The sequence below is a fragment of the Cornus florida genome, unplaced genomic scaffold (assembly GCF_030987335.1).
Source record: "Cornus florida cultivar Cherokee Brave unplaced genomic scaffold, ASM3098733v1 CherokeeBrave_3.0.0_Hap2_Chr10, whole genome shotgun sequence".
In the NCBI taxonomy this organism is placed as follows: domain Eukaryota; kingdom Viridiplantae; phylum Streptophyta; class Magnoliopsida; order Cornales; family Cornaceae; genus Cornus; species Cornus florida.
The window spans coordinates 98846625-98871195 of record NW_026775580.1 but is presented as its reverse complement, the minus strand read 5'-3'; the positions used below and the strand labels follow the sequence as shown (position 1 = coordinate 98871195).

General features: G+C 35.8%; 2 protein-coding genes and 1 long non-coding RNA gene across 3 annotated transcripts; 1 reads left to right on the top strand and 2 right to left on the bottom strand.

The window, feature by feature from the left end:
• Positions 1-363: 363 nt before the first annotated feature.
• On the bottom strand, positions 364-1548 carry LOC132276262 (small heat shock protein, chloroplastic-like). Its single transcript, XM_059777619.1, has 2 exons — positions 1088-1548; positions 364-998 (listed from the first exon to the last, which is right to left on the bottom strand). The coding sequence occupies exons 1-2, from the start codon at positions 1344-1346 to the stop codon at positions 526-528; spliced, it is 732 nt and encodes a 243-aa protein (XP_059633602.1). The 5' UTR covers positions 1347-1548; the 3' UTR covers positions 364-525.
• A 1725-nt stretch (positions 1549-3273) lies between these two features.
• Positions 3274-4316, bottom strand: LOC132278220 (transcription factor MYB20-like). Its single transcript, XM_059780028.1, has 3 exons — positions 4184-4316; positions 3903-4032; positions 3274-3760 (listed from the first exon to the last, which is right to left on the bottom strand). Exons 1-3 carry the CDS (start codon positions 4314-4316, stop codon positions 3274-3276), a joined length of 750 nt encoding a protein of 249 aa, XP_059636011.1.
• Positions 4317-9353: 5037 nt separating this feature from the next.
• On the top strand, positions 9354-11822 carry LOC132276260 (uncharacterized). Its single transcript, XR_009470855.1, has 2 exons — positions 9354-10187; positions 10665-11822. It is a non-coding gene; the product is annotated as an uncharacterized LOC132276260 (long non-coding RNA).
• The last annotated feature ends 12749 nt before the right edge of the window (positions 11823-24571 follow it).

Below are 24571 nucleotides of genomic sequence, written 5' to 3'. Positions count from 1 at the left end.
ATTGAACCGATGAACTACATTAATCTCTGTCCCTTTAACTTGACTAGTAATGGATGGTAGCCACGGGAGGAATTGCACCCAACAAAAAAAATAATAATAATAAATGAAAAAAATAAAAAAGAAGGTACCAATATCCTACTTTCGAAGTTTATGGATGACTTAATTCTGGAATCAAACCAGACTTCCCGACAGACCTGCATTTTTCATGTCAATATAGTTTGAAATTTTGCTGCTTGATATGCTCTTATATATAGGAGCAAGTACAATTGGCTTGGGACTTGGGAGCAATGTCTAAGTCAAAACTTAGACATTGATAATTAAGGGTCATTTAACCCCATTTCCCGTTAAAACTTTCTTAGTACGTATCAAATATCATTTGTGAATTTTAATCATTGAAAATTACATACCAAAAAATTAGAAGTTACATGTGCATTTATATATTAATGCACAATTTGAAGATAAAAAAGAAGGCAAAAACAAGCACTAAACCAAGAATTGAAGAAAAAACACACTCGTCTTCTTCACTCATTCCACATTGATGTCCAAAATCTTGGAAGTGGCACTAGCTTTGGGTATAGCTATATACAACACTCCATCTTTAACCTCAGCCTTGATTTTCTCAAACTGAACATTCTCTGGCAAGGCAATCCTGCTGCTGTACCTGCCATAGCTCTTGGCAGACCACTCTTCCTCACCCTCATCACCACTTTCACTCCTCTCCTTGGGCACCTTCTCAGCTTTCACAACCAACATTTTCTCTTCAACCCAAACCTTCACATCCTCTTTGGTCATGCCAGGCATGTCAAACCTCATCTTGTACTCTCCCTTCCCTTCTTTTATCTCCCAAGGAGTTCTTCCTCTGCTGTACCCACCGCTCTCCGTCGGCGGCACCGGTGACGGCCACCCACCACCGTAGGCCAAAGGGTCCTCCATCATCCTCTCCATTGTCTCCATCATTTGCTGCACTGTCCTAGCTGTTGGGAACCTATCCCACAACCCTGCATACACAAATATATATAACTAGTCAGTCCATATGCATAAAATTGAGACTACATGGTGAGTTTTGTGATTTGGGTATGAATTATACCTATAGGAGTAACTTGGGCAACTCTTTTCTTGGGTTGTTGAGGACCTTGAGGTTGATTCTTGCTTGCTCTTTGCAAGTGGTCAAGACTGTCTCTGTCATCCCCTGCCACAGCTTTGATGTTGTTGTGACGACCTCTACTAGTACTAATTGGGATCAACAAGTTGGGGGATTTTGAGTGTAATAGCTTGGAATTGGGACTGGTTCTTTGGGATGATGAAATGGGCACATAGATTGAGAAGTTTGCAAGAGTTTGGGACATTTTGCTTCTCTGTTTCTTTGATACTAGAACAAAACCAAGAGATTAAACTAGACTGTATTTGGGTAGGATTGATGGATTGAATGATATTTAATGAAGGAATGGACATTTCTGGAAAGAAGGGTTGCTCTGTTTTCTGGACTCCTCCAGAAGACCTTCACTGGATAAGTTTTAGGGGTGATCTGTTTTCTGGACTTCTCCAGAAGGTCTTCACTGGATAAGTTCTCTCTCGTGGGCAAAATGGTCTTTATAGAGGGAAAGTTTCTCTCTCTCTCTCTCTCTCTCTTGATGGCGACAGAATCCAACAGCTGACACATAAATTCTTTGCTTCTGTAAATTATAATGTTTCCAAATAAATTTGGAAAATATGAGATTTTCATGTTGGTTTTTTTTATTTATTTAAATAATAATTATGTTAATTAAAAAGAGTTCTTGTTAGATACTAAAATAGTGGAAAAATTGAATCGTCAAGTGTGACAGTTTTCTTTAATTTATCATAACTGAATTGTGCTTCCCATTTGATTAACTAAAAATTTGTTGAAAAGTGAAAATTCTATCTCGAAGGTTTACATGAAAACTTCTCATTTGTGTGAAAACATCAAATTTTTCACACCCCTACGACTCATATTTGACATTAGATATCAAGCTTAGGGTCTGGGAAGAATTTTATTTTTTCCTAAAAAATATGGGTTTCTTATTTGATTAGACATGTTTAAGATGATGCTATCTGGTGATTAACAATTAAATTGTATTAATTACAATTGATCTTGTCTGGTTTCACTCAAATGATAAACAATATTAATTCAACTGGCATGGTTTGTTACTGATTAATGAATTCAAAAGTAGAAGAATCTATTGATATCTTGAACTTTTGTGGTAGGTAGTTGTACACTAGTACTATAATTACTTTGTCTACTTTTGATTTCACTTGCAGTTCTTTTCCCCATATTTTTTGGCAGTTGCTTATGAATTTTATGGAAGTAATATAAAGTTTTTTAGGTCATTGCTTTTAATAAGATGCATCAATTTGTGGATAATATTTATATATTCATATCACTATTTCTGCACTGCATGTTGTTTATTTGTGCAGTGGTAGTGAAGCCAGCCTGACAACCATCATAAACCCTATAAAATTCATGAAATTGAGAATGCAATCAAAGAAATTTCTGGTTTGTAGCTTGTTAGATAATGACAAGTTGGAGAGGTGTGCTGAAACTAGGGTTTTTTAATCAATTTTTTTCAAGAATTTCTAACTTTGGATCCTTTTGATTCTCTTGTGACTAAGCATAATCTTTGTATATCTCAATAGTTGGGTGTCATTTGCAGCTTGTAACTTTTTCCCCCAAACTTTAAAAAAAAAAAAAAAAATGTCAAAATTATGTCACGGCAATAATTGAGAAATGTCATGTCAAAATTATGTCGCTAGAAACCCTAATCAGTGCTCTGAATTTCTTGCAAAATTGTTTACAAGATTAATTATGGAAAACATTGATAATTGTTGAAGCCTTGATGATGCTTACCCAACATCTAAATGTTGAGTACAAACATATAAGCTTACAATTTTGTTTACTTGATTAAATGATTCCAATAAACAGTTAATAAATATAATGCTGCCTATTATTATTCAGTTATTTGTTTTTAGAATTAGTTGTTCTCATGATTGAATATACTTGTATAAATTATTTCTCCCCTTATAGTTAAATGCACTTTAATTTTTATTTCCTTAATGTATGCACATATTAACCAGTTTCATTTCATGTATGCACATTCTTTGTATCATCAGTTACATGTATATACTCAAACCCAGAATCCAAGTGAACCTTCAAGCACACATTTTGCATGACAGAGAAGTACATACTTGGGAAAATAAAAGATGTACAAAATATTCAGGTATGAGTTTATGCAACACACAAACTTGGAGATCTTTTTTTCATAGGAAAATCTCTTCTAGATTATTAAAACCATCCCATGAGAGCAAATTATTGGGGCCATCAACCCAATCTTGGAGAAAATCTGTAGGCAGAGCTGCATCCATTCCCAAACCAGAAGGATTCGCGTCTGGCGCGACCTCTGATCCATCCTCGAAGCCTCCCCACATTTGATTGATATTGGAAAGATTGGACTCATTTAAGCCAAAGCTGGATGTCCCTTCCCTATGTGACATTTGATGATCCTTAGAGCCTGAACTAGTCTTAGTCTGCAAGTCGAGGTCCAAGTTGTTTTCTTGTTCTCCTGAGGAACTAGGCTGCAACATTCCTAATTCATCTTTCGTGTCGCCATTTTCATGCTGCTCAATAGGCTTGTGGGTGATGGGGTCTAAACCAAGAAGCTTTAGTTTCTTCTTGATTCTGGTATTCCAGTGATTCTTGATTTCATTATCCGTTCGGCCAGGAAAATGTGAAGCAATCTTGGACCACCTGCCAAAGTTTTTGATTTTTTTACAATGACTAGCTATCTCAAGAAATTATCATCCATAATCAATTTCAAACTAAAAAAAAATAAAAAATAAAAATTTATTCTAGGTCTAGAAGATAATATTTGCATTTTGCACTATAATACCTGTTACCGAAGCGAGAATGAAGTTGGATGATCATATCTTCTTCTGCTTCTGTTAATGCTCCTCTCTTGAGATCAGGCCTCAGATAATTAATCCATCTTAGTCTACAGCTCTTTCCACATCTCAGCAAACCTTCATTATTACCCAAACCATTGTTAGCTGCATTATCAGTACTTGACATAACATTTGCGTTAACACTATACAAAACATACTTATGTAATTTATTGTGTTTATGTGTGTGTGTGTGTGTGTGTGTGTATTAGAGAGAGAGAGAGAGAGGCACCAGCAAGTTTTGGAACAAGTCTCCAGCATTGTATACCATTGTTGAGGATGAAGTTCATGAGTTTATGATCTTCTTCAATAGTCCATGGACCTCTTTTCAATCCTATCTTATCACAACAAGGTTGTCTCCCCATTATGCAATTAGATTTCACAGTAGAAAGAAACTGATCAAAACAATGGAAGATTTAATGAATTGATGAAGAGAGAAGAGATAGTTAATGTAGGGGTTGCAGCCCAAAAAAAGGTGCTTTTAAATTCAAGCAAAGATGCTCTGCCAGTTCATACACAGTTTGAAGAAATATTGTTTATGAGGAGTTCATGATTGAGTGAGAAAGCATCAAACTTGATACCCATTAGAATAATTGTCTCCTTGTTAATAAGAAATTAATTGGTCACCACCATTGTTAAAATAATTGCAAGCTATTAGAGTCCAGAAAATTGAGAAGGAAAAAGAGAGAAACAGACGTGAGTCCTTGTCGTTGACAAGCTCTTTCATTTGCCTGCAAAGTCTTCTCCTATTTTTTTTTAATTTTTTATTATTGAATTGAGATGTTAAACAATAAATTGGAAAGATTCCAAGGTCACCTTTTAGTTGGCAAGTTCCATTTATGGGGGGCAACTCTTTTTCTTTTATTTGGAAAAGGGTTTTTGATTGATTAATTTCGAGCATCTTATTTTTATTTTCACAAATTCAACTTGTTCCATGTACCAAATCTTTGGCTGATTATTCTGAATATACCAATTCTATAAATTGCCGTATTTCCAAGCAATTTTAATATGAGCATGGCTCCAAATAAATTTATGAGTATTCTGAGACTTTTTTTTTTTTTTGGTTATATCTTCGACTTGTATCCATTCCGGAAGCTAGCTTGAGCATAAACTATTGGAGACTTTGGAGTGCATACATTTTGGTTTGGTTCACTAAAATTAAAGTGGATGTCATTCTTTAGTTGATGTAATGACTTTAGCTAAGTCACATAATCTGCGCATGGAGTGACACTTCCCAAATTCTGAGCATGAACAGGGGAGTTGGGAACAAATTCTCCCCAAATTCTCAAACAAGAGTTCGCAAATTCATTTCAACAGTTCCCGAATTGTGTGTGGTTTACCTTCCAATTTGCGAATTCATTTCCCCAATCTGCGAATTGTGTTTGGATTACACAAGTTACCTTCCATCATATTGTATGTATGCCTATATGTCTAATGTATCCACGCACATATATGTGTCTGCATGGAGAGCTTCTGCCATGGAGACGCATGAGCGCTAAGGGTGACTCTACATAGCGTCTGTATGGGCCGTATGGCTACCATGGCATAAGTAAAATAGAGTTCTATAGTCTTTTAAAATTGTATGAAAATTATGAAGTACTGTAAAAAGAGTCGGAAGATTTTAGGATGTTGTAGAAATTGTAGATATATGCAGAAAGTAATAATATTCTAAAATAGCAGAGAATTTTATAGTAGTGTTTATGTAAGGGATTGTAGATAATAATTAGATATTATAAATAGGATAAGAATTTCATTTGTAAACAACAAACCCAATAAAATTGAGTAGAGAATTCTTTCACATTATATCTGATTGTTATAAGAGAGCATATATACATATGGATATTTATTGTTTTTTCAGACAAAATTTAACTTAGTAACAAATATTATTATTTATTGAGCATGTTTTTTTTAAATTATTCTTCCATATAATGTGAAATTGATAAATATCACGGTAAGATAATCGAATGGCTTGATTCGGTGATTTTTCATTGAGAGAGGAAAAGAAGGTGAATTAACCCAGATGATAATTGGAGTATACCCACCCTTGAAATCACTTAAGGGATTAAAACCTTTCGCTGATAATTGGAGTATACCCACCCTTGAAATCACTTAAGGGATTAAAACCTTTCGCTGAAAACCTCAACAAAGTTACAGACATGATTACAACTTTTGGAAGGGAAGTCCAGTCTTAGATTGAGAAATATTATATTGGTGCTCTTGGTTAGGAATTTTCTTATGAATGAATTAAAATGGTACAATTTATTGTATCTTAATAATAAAATTCATATCAGGCTCTATCTCCGACTTCTTTCGAATAATCGATTTGTCACTCGTCCCTATTTGTATTGGTTGAGAAAACCAGCCTCTCTTAAATGTTGTTTGCCTTCTTTCTAAACAAAATCCACATAATTTGAATTTTCACTTTAATTTTTGCAAATTCTAAAAATCTTATCCCAATTTTAAAACATTAGAGAAGAGTTTGAGGTCACTGATTAATTACAAATTTAGTCAAGTGCATTTCACATGATATTTTTAATATATAAAATTCTAAAAATGCCTGTTTTCCTTTTAATAATGTCCTTATATATATATATATAATAAAATAAATAAAAAAAAACTTTAGTCATTTCACATTTATTATTTTTTAACATTTTATGCTCAAAAATTGAATGTTGGGAATTTTTCAAAACGTATAGGGGTTATATGCTCAATATACATACCATATTGGTGTTTTTCGCCAGGCTACTCTAAATTTGATAACAAATCTAATACAATGAATATGGTCATTTAATTTATTTTTTTCCCCCTAAATGCGAAAAAATTTATAAAACAATAAAGTACATCAAGGCTGAGAGTAACACAACTTTAAAACAAAAAAAACAAAACAAAGAAAAGAAAGATAAAATACATTTTCTTAGAACCCCAACCAAAGGGAACCAAAAAAACACGCAACTAAAAAATTACCTTTAAATCTTCAATATATAAGAATAGGTAGAAAAATTGCAAAAGAGGGACAGATCACCAATATTCAAACTCAAACATTGAAGAACCAAAAAAACCCAACTAAAAAATTGACTCTAAATCATTCAGTATCTAAGAACCAAAAAGCGTTGAGCTTGAATATCTAAGAAATTGTTTTCTCTTTCTTTTCTTGTAATATTTTCGATTTTTGTCATTTTCTGTGATACTCCTCGATTCTAGAGCCACGGGTGATCAAGTCCGAGCACAGATTCGAAGGATACCAAACAATTAATATGTAAACAAGCAAGAATGTATAAGAATTAAGAAACAAATTTAAAGCTAAAAGAATTCTAAATTAAAAATCCTCAAAAATAATATACATTGATATAATATTAAACATTCCAAATTCGTACAGCTCAGGAATCCATCTAGTGGACCCTTAATAATCCCAAATGAAAGTAAAATATAGAACCAACATCCAAAACTAAAATAAGAACGGAAGTCCTACGTAGTCGGAGGAGTGATGACTGTATTTGCTCAGCACGATCAAACTCCAAGCCTGAAACTGACGAACACCTGAAAAATAAGAGTGGGTCAGGCTCACATGCAAATTCTATCCTATTATAATCCATACAGAAACCCGATACGCAAATATATCCTAGATAGCTTAATAATAACTAAAATAGTCCATATATATTTAAATACACACTATAAGACGCTCACTAGCCCAATAGGTCTGTCTCAGTCTGAGTAGAGATATCATGCAAATCGCACATAACGTGGTCATGTATATCTAAACCTACCGGGAAACAGCAACTATATCCAATTATCCATCCTAGGCGATATACGCACCCTAACCATGATCCTGAGACTCAAACTCATATCATGGCACCATAATCATAAATATATAAAAATCCGTTTAAGGAATGTCATTCAAAGGTTTATTGACCTGGCATATAATTATAAGTAGGACTTAACTTTTACAGTTAATCCATCTTATTTCTGAATTAGTAGGACTTAGTATTTTGAACTAATCCATCCCCAAAATAGGTAGGTTTTAGTGTTTTGAACTAAGCCATCCTTAATATGTCACCGTCCCATACCGGTGCATACACATATATATAAGTAGGACTTAACTTTTATAGTTAATCCAACTTATTCCAGAATAGGTAGGACTTAGTGTTTTGAATTGATCCGTCCCTAGTATGCCACCATCTCATACCGGTGCATACACATACAACAAATCCAACAATTGATAAAACAGAACAAACAGTTTATCAATTATAATCCAGAACAATATAATGACAATCAGAATCAATACTAAACACATTATAATGAAATTCTTAAACGTAAATTTCATAAAAATCCATAAATCCAACAATTGATGAAATCAAAACAGTTAAATTATCAATTAACTCCATATAAGCACACTACAGTTTCAGGTAGTCAATTATGCTTACTACCGTACCTAAACATGATTAATACTATTTAATCATACATAGACAAATTGCTAGAATTATAGTAAGCAATTAAATCCTTTAATCAGTCCATAAATTGATGCAGTTTATAATGTATTAAAAACATCAATTTAATCCAATCCAAGCGCAGCTATTTTCAGATAATCCCTTACACTTATAACACTGTTGGAATATGATTAAATATTATTAAATCATATACCAAAGGTTCGCAAAGTTTCAGTAAGTAAACAAATTAACAGAATAGTATTCCACTTGTAGGTTTTTCTTTCACTTTATGTTACTCTATTCCTTAATATATTAATGTGATAATGCTTCCTAATATTTTCATAGGTCCATCACAGCTATTTCCATTCTTCAGTGCAATTTAAACAGTTTAAAAAATACTCTAGACAGCCCAAATAGCCCCAAAAAACCAATTTTGCGCGTTTCAGAGCGAGATCAGGCTCTCACATGTTGAGAGCCTGCTCCAAAACAATGGGAGTCAGCTCCCCACCCTTGGGAGCCGGGTCTAAGGAGTTGGGAGCCGGATCCCTCCATGTGGGAGCCGGCTTTTGCTTTGAGGGAGCTGGCTCCCTTATTTTGGGAGCTTGTTCTCTCTCCCTTAAGAGCCGTTGTCCGATTCTACTTCGTCTTCTTCGCCTCTGGCGATACCCAGAGCCTGTGTAACATTTTTATTACTTGTTCTAGAGTTAAATTAATGTCCCAGGCTAATTATAAGTTGTTGATCCATAGGTTTATCATGTTTGCTCATTTAATGTAAAATCAATTTTACTAGACATCTCATTTTTATCTTAAGTATTGTTGGGTATTATTTTAGTTATATTTATATGTCATTATCAGGTGTGCACTAACAATTGTTTCAATATTTCTTTTAGTCCATGTGCGTGTATGCAGATGTATTGCAAGGATAACAAAGTGTCTTCTATATCCATTAATTCCACGTTCTTCAATATCCAAGTCATGGAATGTTTGCTAGTTGTGCTTAAATGAAGCTTATTATATAATAGTATATGATTTGCTATCTAAAGTGATCCAAAGGCCATAAGTTATCTGGTCAGCTTTTATTTGAAGTCAAGGGCTGTGATTAATTCTTTGATTAGATAGCTTTTGTGTGGCTGTAAGAAGCTGGTGCGTTCTCTCTCTAACGGCTTCATAGTTTAGAGATACATTTGTAGATCAGGTATGCATCTGTTAGAGAAAACACAAAAACTGAACAGAAAAACTATCAGAGTGCTTAAAGATGAAGACACATTGTGAGCTCCAGAGAAAAATCAGGGTGACATAGCAGTGCGCAAGGAAAAATCAAGAAAGATTGAGTGGGTCTGTGCTTCATTAACAATCTGAGATAACCTGTGATGTTCATCTATTGAAGACCAAAGAGTGAGCCTGATTGCAGACGAATTTAGAGCAACCATGAAGACCCATTTTGGCCGAAGTCCTGTTGAAGAAAAATAGGTGACACTCTATTGAAGAACCCATCACCGGAGAGCTACAACGACCACACCGAAGAGCTACAACGACCATACCTGCTTGAAGACTTCATTACAGCGAGCTGAAATCTCTATCGGTGAGAAGACCTCATTCCAGTGATATTCATTCTCAGTCCAGTGAGCTCAAATAGCAGTATACCAGGACGGCAAAAATCTCTAAGCTTGTATCCAAGCTTCGGTGCAGTTTCATCCTACAGAAATATTTCAAGCGAGCTTCAGTCCAGTTCCGTTCAAACAAACACCATCTCCGGTTGAAGCTTTGAAGTTGATAAGATCAAATCCAGAAGCGGAGTGCAATGTTTATCATGTAAGGGCTGTGAAATCTATATTTCAAGTTTTATGCTTATTTAAATCTTATCTTGTAAAACTTGGAAGAACACTGTCATTGTATTATATTTTCTTGCTGAGTGACTTGGTGAGCACTTGGTTCAAGCATTGGGATGCTATGAACAGGGGGAGTACTTGAGTGATTGTTGTAAGATTGGTGAGTGGTCCTAGCACAAGGGTGTTGTGGACACGGGAGAGTGCAAGAGTGACTTATATGTGAGGTTGGTGAGTTAGATTGAGAGTTGGTGTACTCTATTTCATTCATAGTGGATTTTAAGTTGGGTTTCACAGCCCCGAGGACGTTTCCCCCACACTGGGGGTTTTACCTCATATATCTGGTGTAAGACAATCGTAGCATTTCATTTGATGTTCTATCATCATGTATTAGGATAAAAAGTTGTAGAAATCTCATAAGATACTAATTCACCCCCCTCTTGGTATCTTCAATTGGTATCAGAGCGAAGGTCTACTTGTGTCAGGTTTCACCACCTGTAGAAAAGGTCTTAAATCATGGCAGATGAAGGTCAGGCTATTAACAAAGCTCCAGGATTTGATGGGACAGACTATGACTCATGGAAGATTAGGATGAAGGCATTTTTAATGTTTCAAGCCTATGAGGTTTGGCAAGCTGCTACAATAGGAATTGTTGTACTCGATCCTAATAACCCCTCAACCGCAGATAGAACAGCTTTGTCAAATGATGGCAGAGTGAAACATGATCTGTATTACGCATTGAAGCAACAGGAGTTCACCAGAGTGAAAAATTGTAAAACTGCAAAAGAAATATGGGATTCTTTAAAAGCTGCTCATGAGGGAAACAATATTATTAAGGAGAACAAGATTTAGCTTCTTAAGGTTCAATACGAAGGATGCAAAATGGAAGAGAAGGCGAATGTAGCGGAATACATGTTTAGAATTAATAAAATTGTCAACAACATAAGAGCTCTTGGTGAAGACATGAAGGGCTCAGAAGTGTGCAAAAAAAATACTCAGGTCACTAACACCTAGATTCAATCCAAAAGTGACTTTTCTTGATGATAAGGAAATATCCAAAATGACTATTGATGATTTGCAAGCCTTTTTGACTGCATATGAGATGAGGATTAGTGTTCAGACTCAATATAGAAGAGAAACTGCTGTAAAGGCTAAGGAAACTGTGGAAGAAGAAGTTCAAAAATCTGATGGTGACTTATCTGATGATGAAGTAGCTTATCTAGCTAAGAAATTCAAGAAGTTCAGGTTCAAGAAAAGAAGACAATCACAGGGTCAGACTTGTTTTGGATGTGGAAAATCTGGTCACTTTATTACAAGTTATCCAAGTAACACAAGGGCTCAAACTTATAGAAAACCAGAGAATTTCAACAACAAAAATAAAGGTAGAAGAAGGCTTTCCTCACTGGTTGGGAATCAAGCTCTGAAGAAGAAAAAGAAAAAATAATTTCAGGGGATGAAGGAACCTGTCTATTCAGGGCTATTCATGAGTCTCTGTAATACCCCTAATTTTAAAAGGGACAGTCCTGAAATTTAATAAATTGTTTAAATAGTATTTTTATTTAATTAATTGTTTAAATTGTATTTTATGTAATCAATTGGTTAAATTGCATTTGTTTATTTCTTTGGTGTGGTTTAATTGTTTTAAATTGTTTTAGGGCATTTAATTATTTATTTGCTTTAATTTAATTATTTTATTTTACTTATCTGAATTTAGGGTTTTATGTTTCTAGTTTAGCCGACACTGTTTTAAACCTAGAATATTCAATGGGCCAAGTTATTTATGGATTAGGGTTAATGTTTAAGTCTATAAATATAATCGCATGTGGGTTTAGGGTTTTAGAAAATTCAATAAAACCTATTTACGTAACAGAGTTCTACAAAGAATAGGGAGATACAGAGAGAGAAAAGAGAGGAGGTTTAGACCAAGGTTGGACCAAGAAGGAGGAAGGAGAGGTGTTTTTGGGGTTGAACCAAGGCATTGGAGGAGCAGACTTGCAGTATAGGACACGAACATAGCTTACAGAGACGGTGAATTAGAATTTCAAATCTAAAATTTAAAGGTAAGTTCTGTTCTTCTTTCTCCCGTTAATTCGTGTTTTGTGCATGACTAGTTGGACTCCGGGGATTTAATAAATGCTAAAACAGTTGTAAATAAACATAATAACATGTTTTGTGCATATAGGAATTTATGTTTAATCTCGTGAATTAATTGTTTTGCATGATTTTACTATTCTGTTTTTGTTTCCTTCTATGGGTTACGATTAAGCTTTGATGGTTGAGATTAGGGATGCGACTTGATGCCTTGTAACTAATTTGGGACTGAGTTTGAACTTAGAACAAAGTTTTAGAAACACCTCAGAGGCTCTGTAATCACCGGAGCTGGAGAAGATGAAGCTAGAACGGGCAAAAGGCTACTGAAGGGGATTGAGCAGGCTCAAAAAAGCCTTAGAGCCGGCTCAAAGGCAAAGGAGCCGGCTCTATCTTTGTTTGGAGCTGGCTCAATGTTAATGGAGCCGACTCCAAGTGGAAAATTGAGCAAGCTCAATGTTTAATTTGAGCCTGCTCTCTTTTATTGCGCACATATTTGGTTTTAAGGGGTTGTTTGGCTGTGCAGTGTTTTCTGAAGCCGTTTAAAAGCTACTGTGAGATGTAATTAAATGTTAGGGACTTAAATAAAGGTTTAAAACATTTAATACCATAATGGTTTAAGGGTAGGAGCAATGAACAGATCAAATAATGGTTATACGTTGCACTGTTTTTGCTAGGTTTATATAACTGGAACTTGGCAAAGTTTTTATATATAATTCAATTATATATAACCCTATATTGTTACTATGTTATAAGTATGGTAAATTAATTATATTTATCTATACTTAGTTGGATTTAAATTGACATTTAACTTGTTTAATATGTATCAATTTATTGGCTGTTTTGGAGGATTCAAATGCTATGTCTTATTCTAGTTGTTTAAATGATTGGAGCATGATATTTAGGTTCTGTAGTGAATACCTAATATTGATATATGTATGAATTTATACCAATGCATATACTGGAGGATGGTTGTTGATTATATAGTGTTGTTTTAATAACTATGCTATGTGGAGAATTTGTATGTACCGGTATGGGACGGTGACATACTAGGTATGGATTAGTCAAACACTAAATCCTACCTAATTTGGATTAAGGTATGGATTAACCCTATGAGTTAAGTCCATCACCTACTTGTGTCATATCAATCAAATAATTGAATGACTTAATATGGTTTCAGGATGGATTTGCTTTACATTTATCAAACTACTTTTCAGATGGTTGATATTTTGTAATAGGAGGACACGGACTTTATATATTTATTATATGTGCCATGGTATGAGCTTGAGTCTTAGGACCATGGTTAGGGTGCGTATATTGCCTAGGATGGATAGCTGGACAGAGGTGTTGTTCCCTGGTAGGTCTAGATACACATGACCACAGTATGTGCGATTTACATGGTATCTCTATTCAGGCTGAGACAGACCTTTTTGGACTAGTGAGCGTCCTATAGTGTGTACTTATACATATATGGACTACTCTAGATATTGTTGAGTCTTTCTAGTATGTATCTACGTATCGGATTCCTGTTTGGATTGTAGTAGATCAGGACTTGCATGTGGGCCTGACCCACTTCTTTATTTTTCAGGTGCTCGTCAGTTCCAGAGTTAGAGTTTGGACGTGCAGAGCAGATACAACTATTCACTCCTCCGATTATGTAGGAATTTTCTCTATGTTAACTTTGGATTTTGTTTTTATTATTTCAGCATCGTTTGGAGAATTTAAATAAGGGGTCCAATGGATGGATTCCCGAGTTGTAAACTGATGGAGTTTTGGAGTTTGGGTTTGATGGATTTTAATAATTATAATATTTTGCGGATTCTGTTTTTAGTTCTTTTCAGCTTTAATTTCATTTCTTAATTCATTTTGTATTCCGTGTTCATTATAAATACTTTAGTTGTTTGATATTCCCTCGGGCTCGGGCCTGGGCCTAATTAACCCGTGTCTCGGATTCGAGGGGTATCACAGTTGGTATCAGAGCACTCCAGGTTCAAGTGTCTCTAGGATTCTATCGTATAAGATTTCCGCGTAGCGTTATCTCTTGATTAGAGCTTAAGTTTAGGATTCGTTGTATTCTTTACGGTCCTAGTATATCGTACTGATGTCTGATTTTATGTGTTAACAGCATTGTTAACGCAAGAACCAGACGTAACAATCATCGACGAAGGGAGGAGGCACGTAGTCAGCAAGATTTCCTACGGCGTCGGCAGATGGAGGAAGAGCAGCAAATGCCTGGGTTTCAGGATGTTGAAGGTCATTTTCGTAATGAGCAGGAGGAAGTTCAGCAGACTCCGGGTCAGGTCAGAGATCCAGAGATTCCTCCTCACCTCAATGACCTTGTTGCTCGGGCTATAGAGGCTGGGGTAACAGCTGCACTTCGGAATCAACCACCGGTTCAGTAGGCACCTATACCAGCACCGGTTGTTTAGACTAATACTTAGGAGACGGCTAAGAGCTCTTTCACCAAGGGGAGTCCACCTGGGTTCTCAGGCTCCACCGATGCGAAAGCAGCTCACCAGTGGAAACGGGACATTGAGCGTCATCTTCGCTTGGTTCAGTGCATGGAGGTTCAAAAGCAGATGCTTGCTACCTTCAAGCTGGTTGGGGATGCACTACAGTGGTGAGAGTCCGTTACCACTGTAGAGGAGAGGATGACATTGAGTTATGATCAGTTCAGTACTCGCTTTGATGAGAAATATTTTTCCTATGCAGTCAGGGCAGTTATGAAGACTGAGTTTCTAAATCTGCAGCAGGGGAACATGACGGTGGCAGAGTATGAGTAGCAGTTCACACGCTTATCTCTGTTTGCTCCGGAGAAGGTGGATACGGAAGAGAAAAAGCGCAATAGTTTTGTGAAGGGACTGATGTGGTCGATTAAGCGAGCTATTATAGGCAGTCCAGCTTACACTACCTATGCTCAGGTGGTAGACGCCGCTTTGCAGCAGTATCAGCTGACAGTGGACATCAGACAGGACAAGGGTGAGAAGCGGGGTGATAAAGACTCTGCTAATCGGTCAGTTGAGAAGGGAAATGGAAATGATCATCGACAGAATGACAAGGGCAAGTTCCAGGGACAGCAGCCTTGGAAGAAACACAAGGGTGGTTCAGATGATAACAGGGATGTGTCACCTATTCATGGGCAGCAGAATGGGGGACCACAGACTGGACAAGGTCAGCCATAGGCTAACAGACAGCGGAGGCCATTTGGTACTTTCCAGGGTAGTTACTACACTTGTGAGAGTATGGTCATACCTTCAGGCAGTGTCCTAAAGCAGGACAGGGATATGGGCAGCATGTGCAGCAGGGGCAGAGGGCGCCAGTACCTTTACTCGCTCCACAGGTACCCCGGATTCAGGGACAGACTTATCCGGCTTTACCGGCACCGCCGCAGCCTCAGGGACATGCACCGCAGCAATTGCACCATGGCAGGGTGTACAACCCCATGCCACAGGATATGCAGGCACCTCAGGCTATTGAAGGTAAGTTTCCTATTCATGATTACTAGGACGTGTTTTGTGGAGTGCCACACACTCGTTATATTTCGGTGTTTATATTTTTTTATCTGGGATGAGGACGAGGTTATTAGTATATCGAAGTTGGGGAATTTGAGTTGCAGCCAGATGTGACTTATTTTGAAGTCACTGAATAGTATTATTAACTGTAGGGATAATTAAATCCTTCGTAATAAGGTTTTTCTTTGATGCGTGTTCAGTAAAGTCATTACAATGAGGCTGAGTCCACTGGGGAATAGGAGGTTGGAGTCGCTCGTAATTTCCTAAATTATGGGAAGAAGGTAAGAGCGAATTCCGAGGATGAAATTCCTTTTGTTAGGAGGGAAGAATGTAATACCCCTAATTTTAAAAGGGATAGTCCTGGAATTTAATAAATTGTTTAAATAGTATTTTTATTTAATTAATTGTTTAAATTGTATTTTATGTAATCAATTGGTTAAAAGGGACAGTCCTGGAATTTAATAAATTGTTTAAACAATATTTTTATTTAATTAATTGTTTAAATTGTATTTTATGCAATCAATTGGTTAAATTGCATTTGTTTATTTTTTTTGGTGTGGTTTAATTGTTTTAAATTGTTTTAGGGCATTTAATTATTTATTTGCTTTAATTTAATTATTTTATTTTACTTATCTGAATTTAGGGTTTTATGTTTCTAGTTTAGCCGACACTGTTTTAAACCTAGAATATTCAATTGGCCAAGTTATTTATGGATTAGGGTTAATGTTTAAGTCTATAAATATAATCGCATGTGGGTTTAGGGTTTTAGAAAATTCAATAAAACCTATTTACGTAACAGAGTTTTACAAAGAATAGGGAGATACAGAGAGAGAAAAGAGAGGTGGTTTAGACCAAGGTTGGACCAAGAAGGAAGAAGGAGAGGTGTTTTTGGGGTTGAACCAAGGCATTAGAGGAGCAGACTTGCAGTATAGGACACGAACATAGCTTACAGAGACGGTGAATTAGAATTTCAAATCTGAAATTCAAAGGCAAGTTCTGTTCTTCTCTCTCCCGTTAATTCGTGTTCTGTGCATGACTAGTTGGACTCCAGGGATTTAATAAATGCTAAAACAGTTGTAAATAAACATAATAACATGTTTTGTGCATATAGGAATTTATGTTTAATCTCGTGAATTAATTGTTTTGCATAATCTTACTATTCTGTTTTTGTTTCCTTCTATGGGTTACGATTAAGCTTTGATGGTTGAGATTAGGGATGCGACTTGATGCCTTGTAACTAATCTGGGACTGAGTTTGAACTTAGAACAAAGTTTTAGAAACACCTCAGAGGCTCTGTAATCACCGGAGCTGGAGAAGATGAAGCTAGAACGGGCAAAAGGCTACTGAAGGGGATTGAGCAGGCTCAAAAAAGCCTTAGAGCCGGCTCAAAGGCAAAGGAGCCGGCTCTATCTTTGTTTGGAGCCGGCTCAATGCTAATGGAGCCGGCTCCAAGTGGAAAATTGAGCAGGCTCAATGTTTAATTTGAGCCTGCTCTCTTTTATTGCGCACATATTTGGTTTTAAGGGGTTGTTTGGCTGTGCAGTGTTTTCTAAAGCCGTTTAAAGCTACTGTGAAATGTAATTATATGTTAGGGACTTAAATAAATGTTTAAAACATTTAATACCATAATGGTTTAAGGGTAGGAGCAATGAACAGATCAAATAATGGCTATACGTTGCACTGTTTTTGCTAGGTTTATATAACTGGAACTTGGCAAAGTTTTTATATATAATTCAATTATATATAACCCTATATTGTTACTGTGTTATAAGTATGGTAAATTAATTATATTTATCTATACTTAGTTGGATTTAAATTGACATTTAACTTGTTTAATATGTATCAATTTATTGGCTGTTTTGGAGGATTCAAATGCTATGTCTTATTCTAGCTGTTTAAATGATTGGAGCATGATATTTAGGTTCTGTAGTGAATACCTAATATTGATATATGTATGAATTTATACCAATGCATATACTGGAGGATGGTTGTTGATTATATAGTGTTGTTTTAATAACTATGCTATGTGGAGAATTTGTATGTACCGGTATGGGACGGTGACATACTAGGTATGGATTAGTCAAACACTAAATCCTACCTAATTTGGATTAAGGTATGGATTAACCCTATGAGTTAAGTCCATCACCTACTTGTGTCATATCAATCAAATAATTGAATGACTTAATATGGTTTCAGGATGGATTTGCTTTACATTTATCAAACCACTTTTCAGATGGTTGATATTTTGTAATAGGAGGATACGGACTTTATATATTTATTATATGTGCCATGGTATGAGCTTGAGTCTCAGGACCACGGTTAGGGTGCGTATATTGCCTAGGATGGATAGCTGGACAGAGGTGTTGTTCCCTGGTAGGTCTAGATACACATGACCACAGTATGTGCGATTTGCATGGTATCTCTATTCAGGCTGAGACAGACTTTTTTGGACTAGTGAGCGTCCTATAGTGTGTACTTATACATATATGGACTACTCTAGATATTGTTGAGTCTTTCTAGTATGTATCTGCATATCGGATTCCTGTTTGGATTGTAGTAGATCAGGACTTGCATGTGGGCCTGACCCACTTCTTTATTTTTCGGGTGCTCGTCAGTTCCAGGGTTAGAGTTTGGACGTGTAGAGCAGATACAGCTATTCACTCCTCTGATTATGTAGGAATTTTCTCTATGTTAGCTTTGGATTTTGTTTTTATTATTTCAGTATCGTTTGGAGAATTTAAATAAGGGGTCCAATGGATGGATTCTCGAGTTGTAAACTGATGGAGTTTTGGAGTTTGGGTTTGATGGATTTTAATAATTATAATATTTTGCGGATTCTGTTTTTAGTTCTTTTCAGCTTTAATTTCATTTCTTAATTCATTTTGTATTCCGTGTTCATTATAAATACTTTAATTATTTGATATTTCCTCGGGCTCGGGCTTTGGCCTGATCAACCCGTGTCTCGGATCCGAGTGGTATCACAGTCTTCCTCATTTCAAATTAATGAAGAGGTAAATGAAGATGAAGAAGATGATCTTGATGAAGTCCTTGCTGAATGTGAAAGGCTTGGAAGAAAATGTAATTCACAGAAGAAAGAATTGAAGCTGATCAGCCATAAGTTAGAAACAACTAAAGAGCTACTCATGAAACATATCAAGGTAAAACTTTCTCTTTTCTGTTCCATTTCCTTAATTGTGTGTCAGTGTACCAAAGACAGGATATGTGATACAAAATGGAGCACTAAAAGATGTAAAGAGGAATTGGCTATGGCATTAGAAGAAAGGTCTAAAAGATGACTAAGATCTGGACTAACTCAACTAAGCAAATTGGAAGGATAGGTATTGGCTATGATCTAAATTCACTTGAAAAGGTAAAACAAACCTCATCACACTCTATCTTTGTTAAATCTGAAAGTGGTGAAATTTATGCTGCCTATCCTATTACTATCAGTGCATGTAAACCCAAGTATGAATTGCTTCAGTCCACTTACTTCAATTTAAAACATGATCACTTAGATATTGCATCATATGCAAATAGAAACTCTAAAGGTAAACTTGCATATGTAACGAAATCTGAATTGAAGCAAGGTAGTGTATCTAAGATAAACAAGTCATTTGTGAAAGTCATTTGTGAAAACTAGAATGATGTGGATACCTAAGAAACAAAATGCTATTAGTTTTCTAATTTACACTGCTTTTAAAGCATGCAATATTATCAATAAATGGTATGTTAATAGTGGCTGCTCTAGACACATGACAGGTGAAATGTCAAAATTTGAAAAACTTGAAAAGTATAATGGTGGCACAGTTATCTTTGGAGATAACAAAAAGACCAAAATTGTGGGAAAATGAATCATTTCTAAAACTGTTGACATCCCTAAAATTAAAGATGTTTTATATGTTGAGGGCCTTAAACATAATTTGCTCAGTGTTAGTCAATTGTGTGACACTGGATGTATGGTATGTTTTGATAAGAATGACTGTAAAGTCATTGATGAACAATCTGGAAAAGCTTTATTTTCTGCAAGTAGATCCCATACAAATGTTTACACCATTGCTGAGGACACGTCTTTAAATGTGTGTAATTTGTCTACATCTGAAGATAGCATCTTATGGCATAAAAAGCTTGGTCATGTGCATGCTAAGAATATCATGAATGTAGTTAAGTATAAAGCTGCTAGAGGCATACCTGAGTTAAAATTTGATGAAAATCATGTATGCAAAGCATGTCAATTTGGCAAACAAACTAAAGCTTCATTTAAATCTAAAGAAATCAATACTTCACAACCACTTAAGATTATTCATATGGATTTATGTGGGCCTACTAGGACCACAAGCATAGGTGGAAGTAGATATTTCATGCTTCTTATTAATGACTTTAGTAGAATGACATGGATATATTTTCTGAAAGAAAAATCTGATGCCATTAACCATTTTATCAAGTTTGTCAACATTGTAAAAAATAAGAAAAACTGTAAGGTCAAAAGACTAAGATCAGACTTTGGCACTAAATTCACAATGAATGAGTTTGAGGCTTTCTGTGATTCAAGAGACATAAAGAAAGAATTCTCAATAGTTGCTACTCCACAACAAAACGGGGTTGTTGAAAGAAAGAACAGGACCATTCAAGAAATGGGCAAGACTTTAATGTTGGAAAGAGGCATCTCAAAAGGCTTCTGGGCTGAAGCTACAAACACAGTTGTTTATATCATCAACAGAGTACTTCTGAGACCAAAATCTACAAAAACTCCTTTTGAGTTGTGATATGGAAGGCCTACAACAGTTCATTACTTCAAAGTCTTTGGAAGCAAGTGCTACATTCTCAATCATCTCGACAATCTTGGAAAATTTGATGCCAAGTCAGATGAAGGAATTTTTCTAGGTTACTCCACAAAGAGCAAAACTTACAGATGCTACAACTTGAGAACAAAGAAGATGGTGGAATCAATTCATGTAAAGATTGATGAAGGGGGTGATGTCAAAGTAGATGAAGACGATGAGACTATCACTGTAGCAAAGCAACCTATTTTGGAAAATGATGGTGCTAGCACTTCAACAGAGATTCAGCAAGATAAAAGAGAAACTTTATATCCCACTCTTTAAAAGCATGTGCAACAACACAACATCATTGGTGACAAAGATACAAGTGTCATTACCAGATCTAAGAAGAATGCCGCTGAAACATTTGAGATAGATGAGTATAGTCATATAGCTATGTTGTCCTCTGTTGAGCCGAAACACTACCAAGGCGCCAAGGATCATAAAGACTGGATCATTGCTGTGAAAGAAGAGCTGGAACAGATTGAGAAAAATGACACTTGGATCATTGTTCCTAGACCAGAAAACAAGAATGTTATTGGCTCAAAATGGATCTTCAGAAACAAGTTAAATGGGAAGGGCATTGTGATTAGAAACAAAGCAAGATTGGTTTACAAAGGTTTTGCTCAAATAGCTGGACTTGATTATGATGAAACTTTTGTTCATTAGAATGTTTCTCTCATTTGCTTGGTACAAAATAGTCATGGTTTATCAGATGGATATAAAATCAGCTTTCTTGAATGGTGATCTCCATGAAGAAGTGTACATTGAGCAGCCTGAAGGATTTGAAAATTCATTGCATCCAAAACATGTTTACAAACTTAGGAAAGCTCTTTATGGTCTCAAGCAAGCACCTCGAGCCTGGTATGATAAGCTTCACTCATTTCTCATTGAACAAGGGTTCACGAGAGGTAAAGTAGATAGCACACTGCATGTGAAACTCTTTAACTCAAATTTTCTTATTTTACAGGTTTATGTTGATGATATCAAGTTTTGTGGCTCAAATACTAGCTTAACTGTACACTTTGCTGATCTTATGAAAACCAAGTTTGAAATGTCTATGCTCGGCACCCTAAAGTATTTTTTAGGCCTTCAAATATGTCAATCTAAGAAAGGCATATTCATTTCCCAAGAAAAGTATGCTAAGGAGCACCTAATAAAATTTAATATGCATGATTGTAAACCCGTGACTACGCCTATGTGCACATCCACTAAATTAACCATAGAATGCACTAGTGAAACGGTGAATTCTACTTTTTATAGGTCTATCATAGGTAGCTTGTTGTACTTAACTGCTTCTAGATCTGATATCATGCATGTTGTTGGTTTAGTTGCTAGATTTCAAAGTGCTCCTAAAGCATCTCATTTAGTTGCTGCTAAAAGAATAATGCAATATATCAAAGGGACACTTAATTATGGACTGCATTATACACCTTCACCAAACCTTGATATTCTTGCTTATTTATTCCGATGCCAATTGGGGAGGGTCATTACCTGATAGGAAAAGCATTTCTAGGTGTTGTTATTTGTTGGGAAACAATTTGGTTTCTTGGTTAAGCAAGAAACATGATAGTGTTGCTCTATCCACTTCAGAAGCTGAGTATATCTTAGCTACTCAGGCATGCTCCCAAGCACTGTGGATGAGGTCCACCTTGACTGATTTAGGAATATCTTTTACCAATCCTACCACCATTTTGTGTGACAATCAAAGTGTTATTACCATTAGCAAAAATCACACACTTCACAGCCGCAGCAAGCATATTGACATCAAATATCATTTCTTACGAGATAATGTGCAAAAAGGATCTATTAAGATATCGTATGTCTCAACTGATGTCCAATTAGCGGATATTATGACCAAACCATTACCTGCAGCTAGGTTTGCCACCTTACGAGCTGCACTGGGCATTCATGCCCCCTCTTTAGTAAGAATGTTTACGGTTTATTCCTTGCCTTTTGACTTTTTCTGTCAAAAAAGGGGAAATTGTTAATCCATAGGTTTATCATGTTTGCTCATTTAATGTAAAATCAATTTTACTAGACATCTCATTTTTATCTTAAGTATTATTGGGTATTATTTTAGTTATATTTATATGTCATTATCAGGTGTGCACTAACAATTGTTTCAATATTTCTTTTAGTCCATGTGCGTGTATGCAGATGTATTGCAAGGATAACCAAGTGTCTTCTATATCCATTAATTCCACATACTTCAATATCCAGGTCATGGAATGTTTGCTAGCTGTGCTTAAATGAAGCTTATTATATAATAATATATGATTTGCTATCTAAAGTGATCCAACGGCCATAAGTTATCTGGTCAGCTTTTATTTGAAGTCAAGGGCTGTGATTAATTCATTGATTAAATAGCTTTTGTGTGGCTGTAAGAAGCTGGTGCGTTCTTTCTCTAACGGCTTCATAGTTTAGAGATACATATACAGATCAGGTGTACATCTATTAGAGAAAGCACAAAAACTGAACAGAAAAACTATCAGAGTGCTTAAAGATGAAGACACATTGTGAGCTCTAGAGAAAAATCAGAATGACATAGCAGTGCGCAAGGAAAAATCAAGAAAGATTGAGTGGGTCTATGCTTCATTGACAATCTGAGATAACCTGTGATGTTCATCTATTGAAGACCAAAGAGTGAGCCTGATTGCAGACGAATTTAAAGCAACCATGAAGACCCATTTTGGCCGAATAGGTGACACTCCATTGAAGAACCCATCACCGGAGAGCTACAGCGACCATACCTGCGTGAAGACTTCATTACAGCGAGCTAAAATCTTTATCGGCGAGAAAACCTCATTCCGGTGATATTCATTCTCAGTCCAGCGAGCTCAAATAGTAGCATACCAAGACGGCAAAAATCTCTAAGCTTGTATCCAATCTCTGGTGCAGTTTCATCCTACAGAAAAATTTCAAGCGAGCTTCAGTCTAGTTCTGTTCAAACAAACACCATCTCCGGTTGAAGCTTTGAAGTTGATAAGATCAAATCCAGAAGCGGAGTGCAATGTTTATCATGTAAGGGCTGTGAAATCTATACTTCAAGTTTTATGCTTATTTAAATCTTATCTTGTAAAACTTGGAAGAACACCATCATTGTATTATATTTTCTTGCTGAGTGACTTATTGAGCACTTGGTTCAAGCATTGGGATGCTGTGAACAGGGGGAGTGCTTGAGTGATTGTGCTAGGACAATAGTAGCATTTCATTTGATGTTCTATCATCATGCATTAAGATAAAAAGTTGTAGAAATCTCATAAGATACCAAATCACCCCCCTCTTGGTATCTTCATAAGTCACTGCTATGCCTTAACGACATAGATTTGAACAAAGCTTACAATTAATGACAAAATGGTTCAGTTAGAAACTTTAAGAAATCTCAAACCAGTTTAATTCAACGAACTTAAACATCGTTTAAACATGCATAATTAAAAGATATGTTTTAGTATTAATTTAATCACTGGAGTTTACCTAAGCATGCACAGAACACAGGTTTAAGGGAAAGAGTTATAATTGAGACTTCTCTTTAGGCTTCTGTTTGAAACATTTTAACGTCGTCTCTGAGTTTTCCAACAGATTTCCTACTGCCGTTCAACACCTCCGTTACTCTTGATTCAATCCAGAAGCAATCAATTCCTTCTCCTTTAGCCTCCCAGGTTATCTCTCAATACCCTCTCTGTTTTCCTCTCAAGCTTCCCTTTGTGCCCTCTCTGTTTCTCTCTACCTCCGGTCACGGGAAAAGGGTTCTAAAACCCTTGTAGACATAAAACTTATATATATATAAGTTTCTATAAAACCTAATCCTAATTCCGACCTAATTATAAGGCGGCTAACATAATTACACAAAATAAAACCCTAAATTATTTATAACGTAAATAATTTATAAACAAATGACTAAACAAATAACGTCCACCAAAGCACACATGTAACTAACACAAATAAATCAT

Excerpts from the sequence above, each read along its gene's own strand:
- LOC132276262 (XM_059777619.1), bottom strand. The coding sequence starts at position 1,346 with ATGTCCCAAACTCTTGCAAACTTCTCAATCTATGTGCCCATTTCATCA. Across the intron at positions 999-1,087 it reads TGCCCAAGTTACTCCTATAG|GGTTGTGGGATAGGTTCCCA; the intron begins GTATAATTCATA and ends TTGTGTATGCAG.
- LOC132278220 (XM_059780028.1), bottom strand. The coding sequence starts at position 4,316 with ATGGGGAGACAACCTTGTTGTGATAAGATAGGATTGAAAAGAGGTCCA. Across the intron at positions 4,033-4,183 it reads ACTTGTTCCAAAACTTGCTG|GTTTGCTGAGATGTGGAAAG; the intron begins GTGCCTCTCTCT and ends GTAATAATGAAG. Across the intron at positions 3,761-3,902 it reads CATTCTCGCTTCGGTAACAG|GTGGTCCAAGATTGCTTCAC; the intron begins GTATTATAGTGC and ends AAACTTTGGCAG.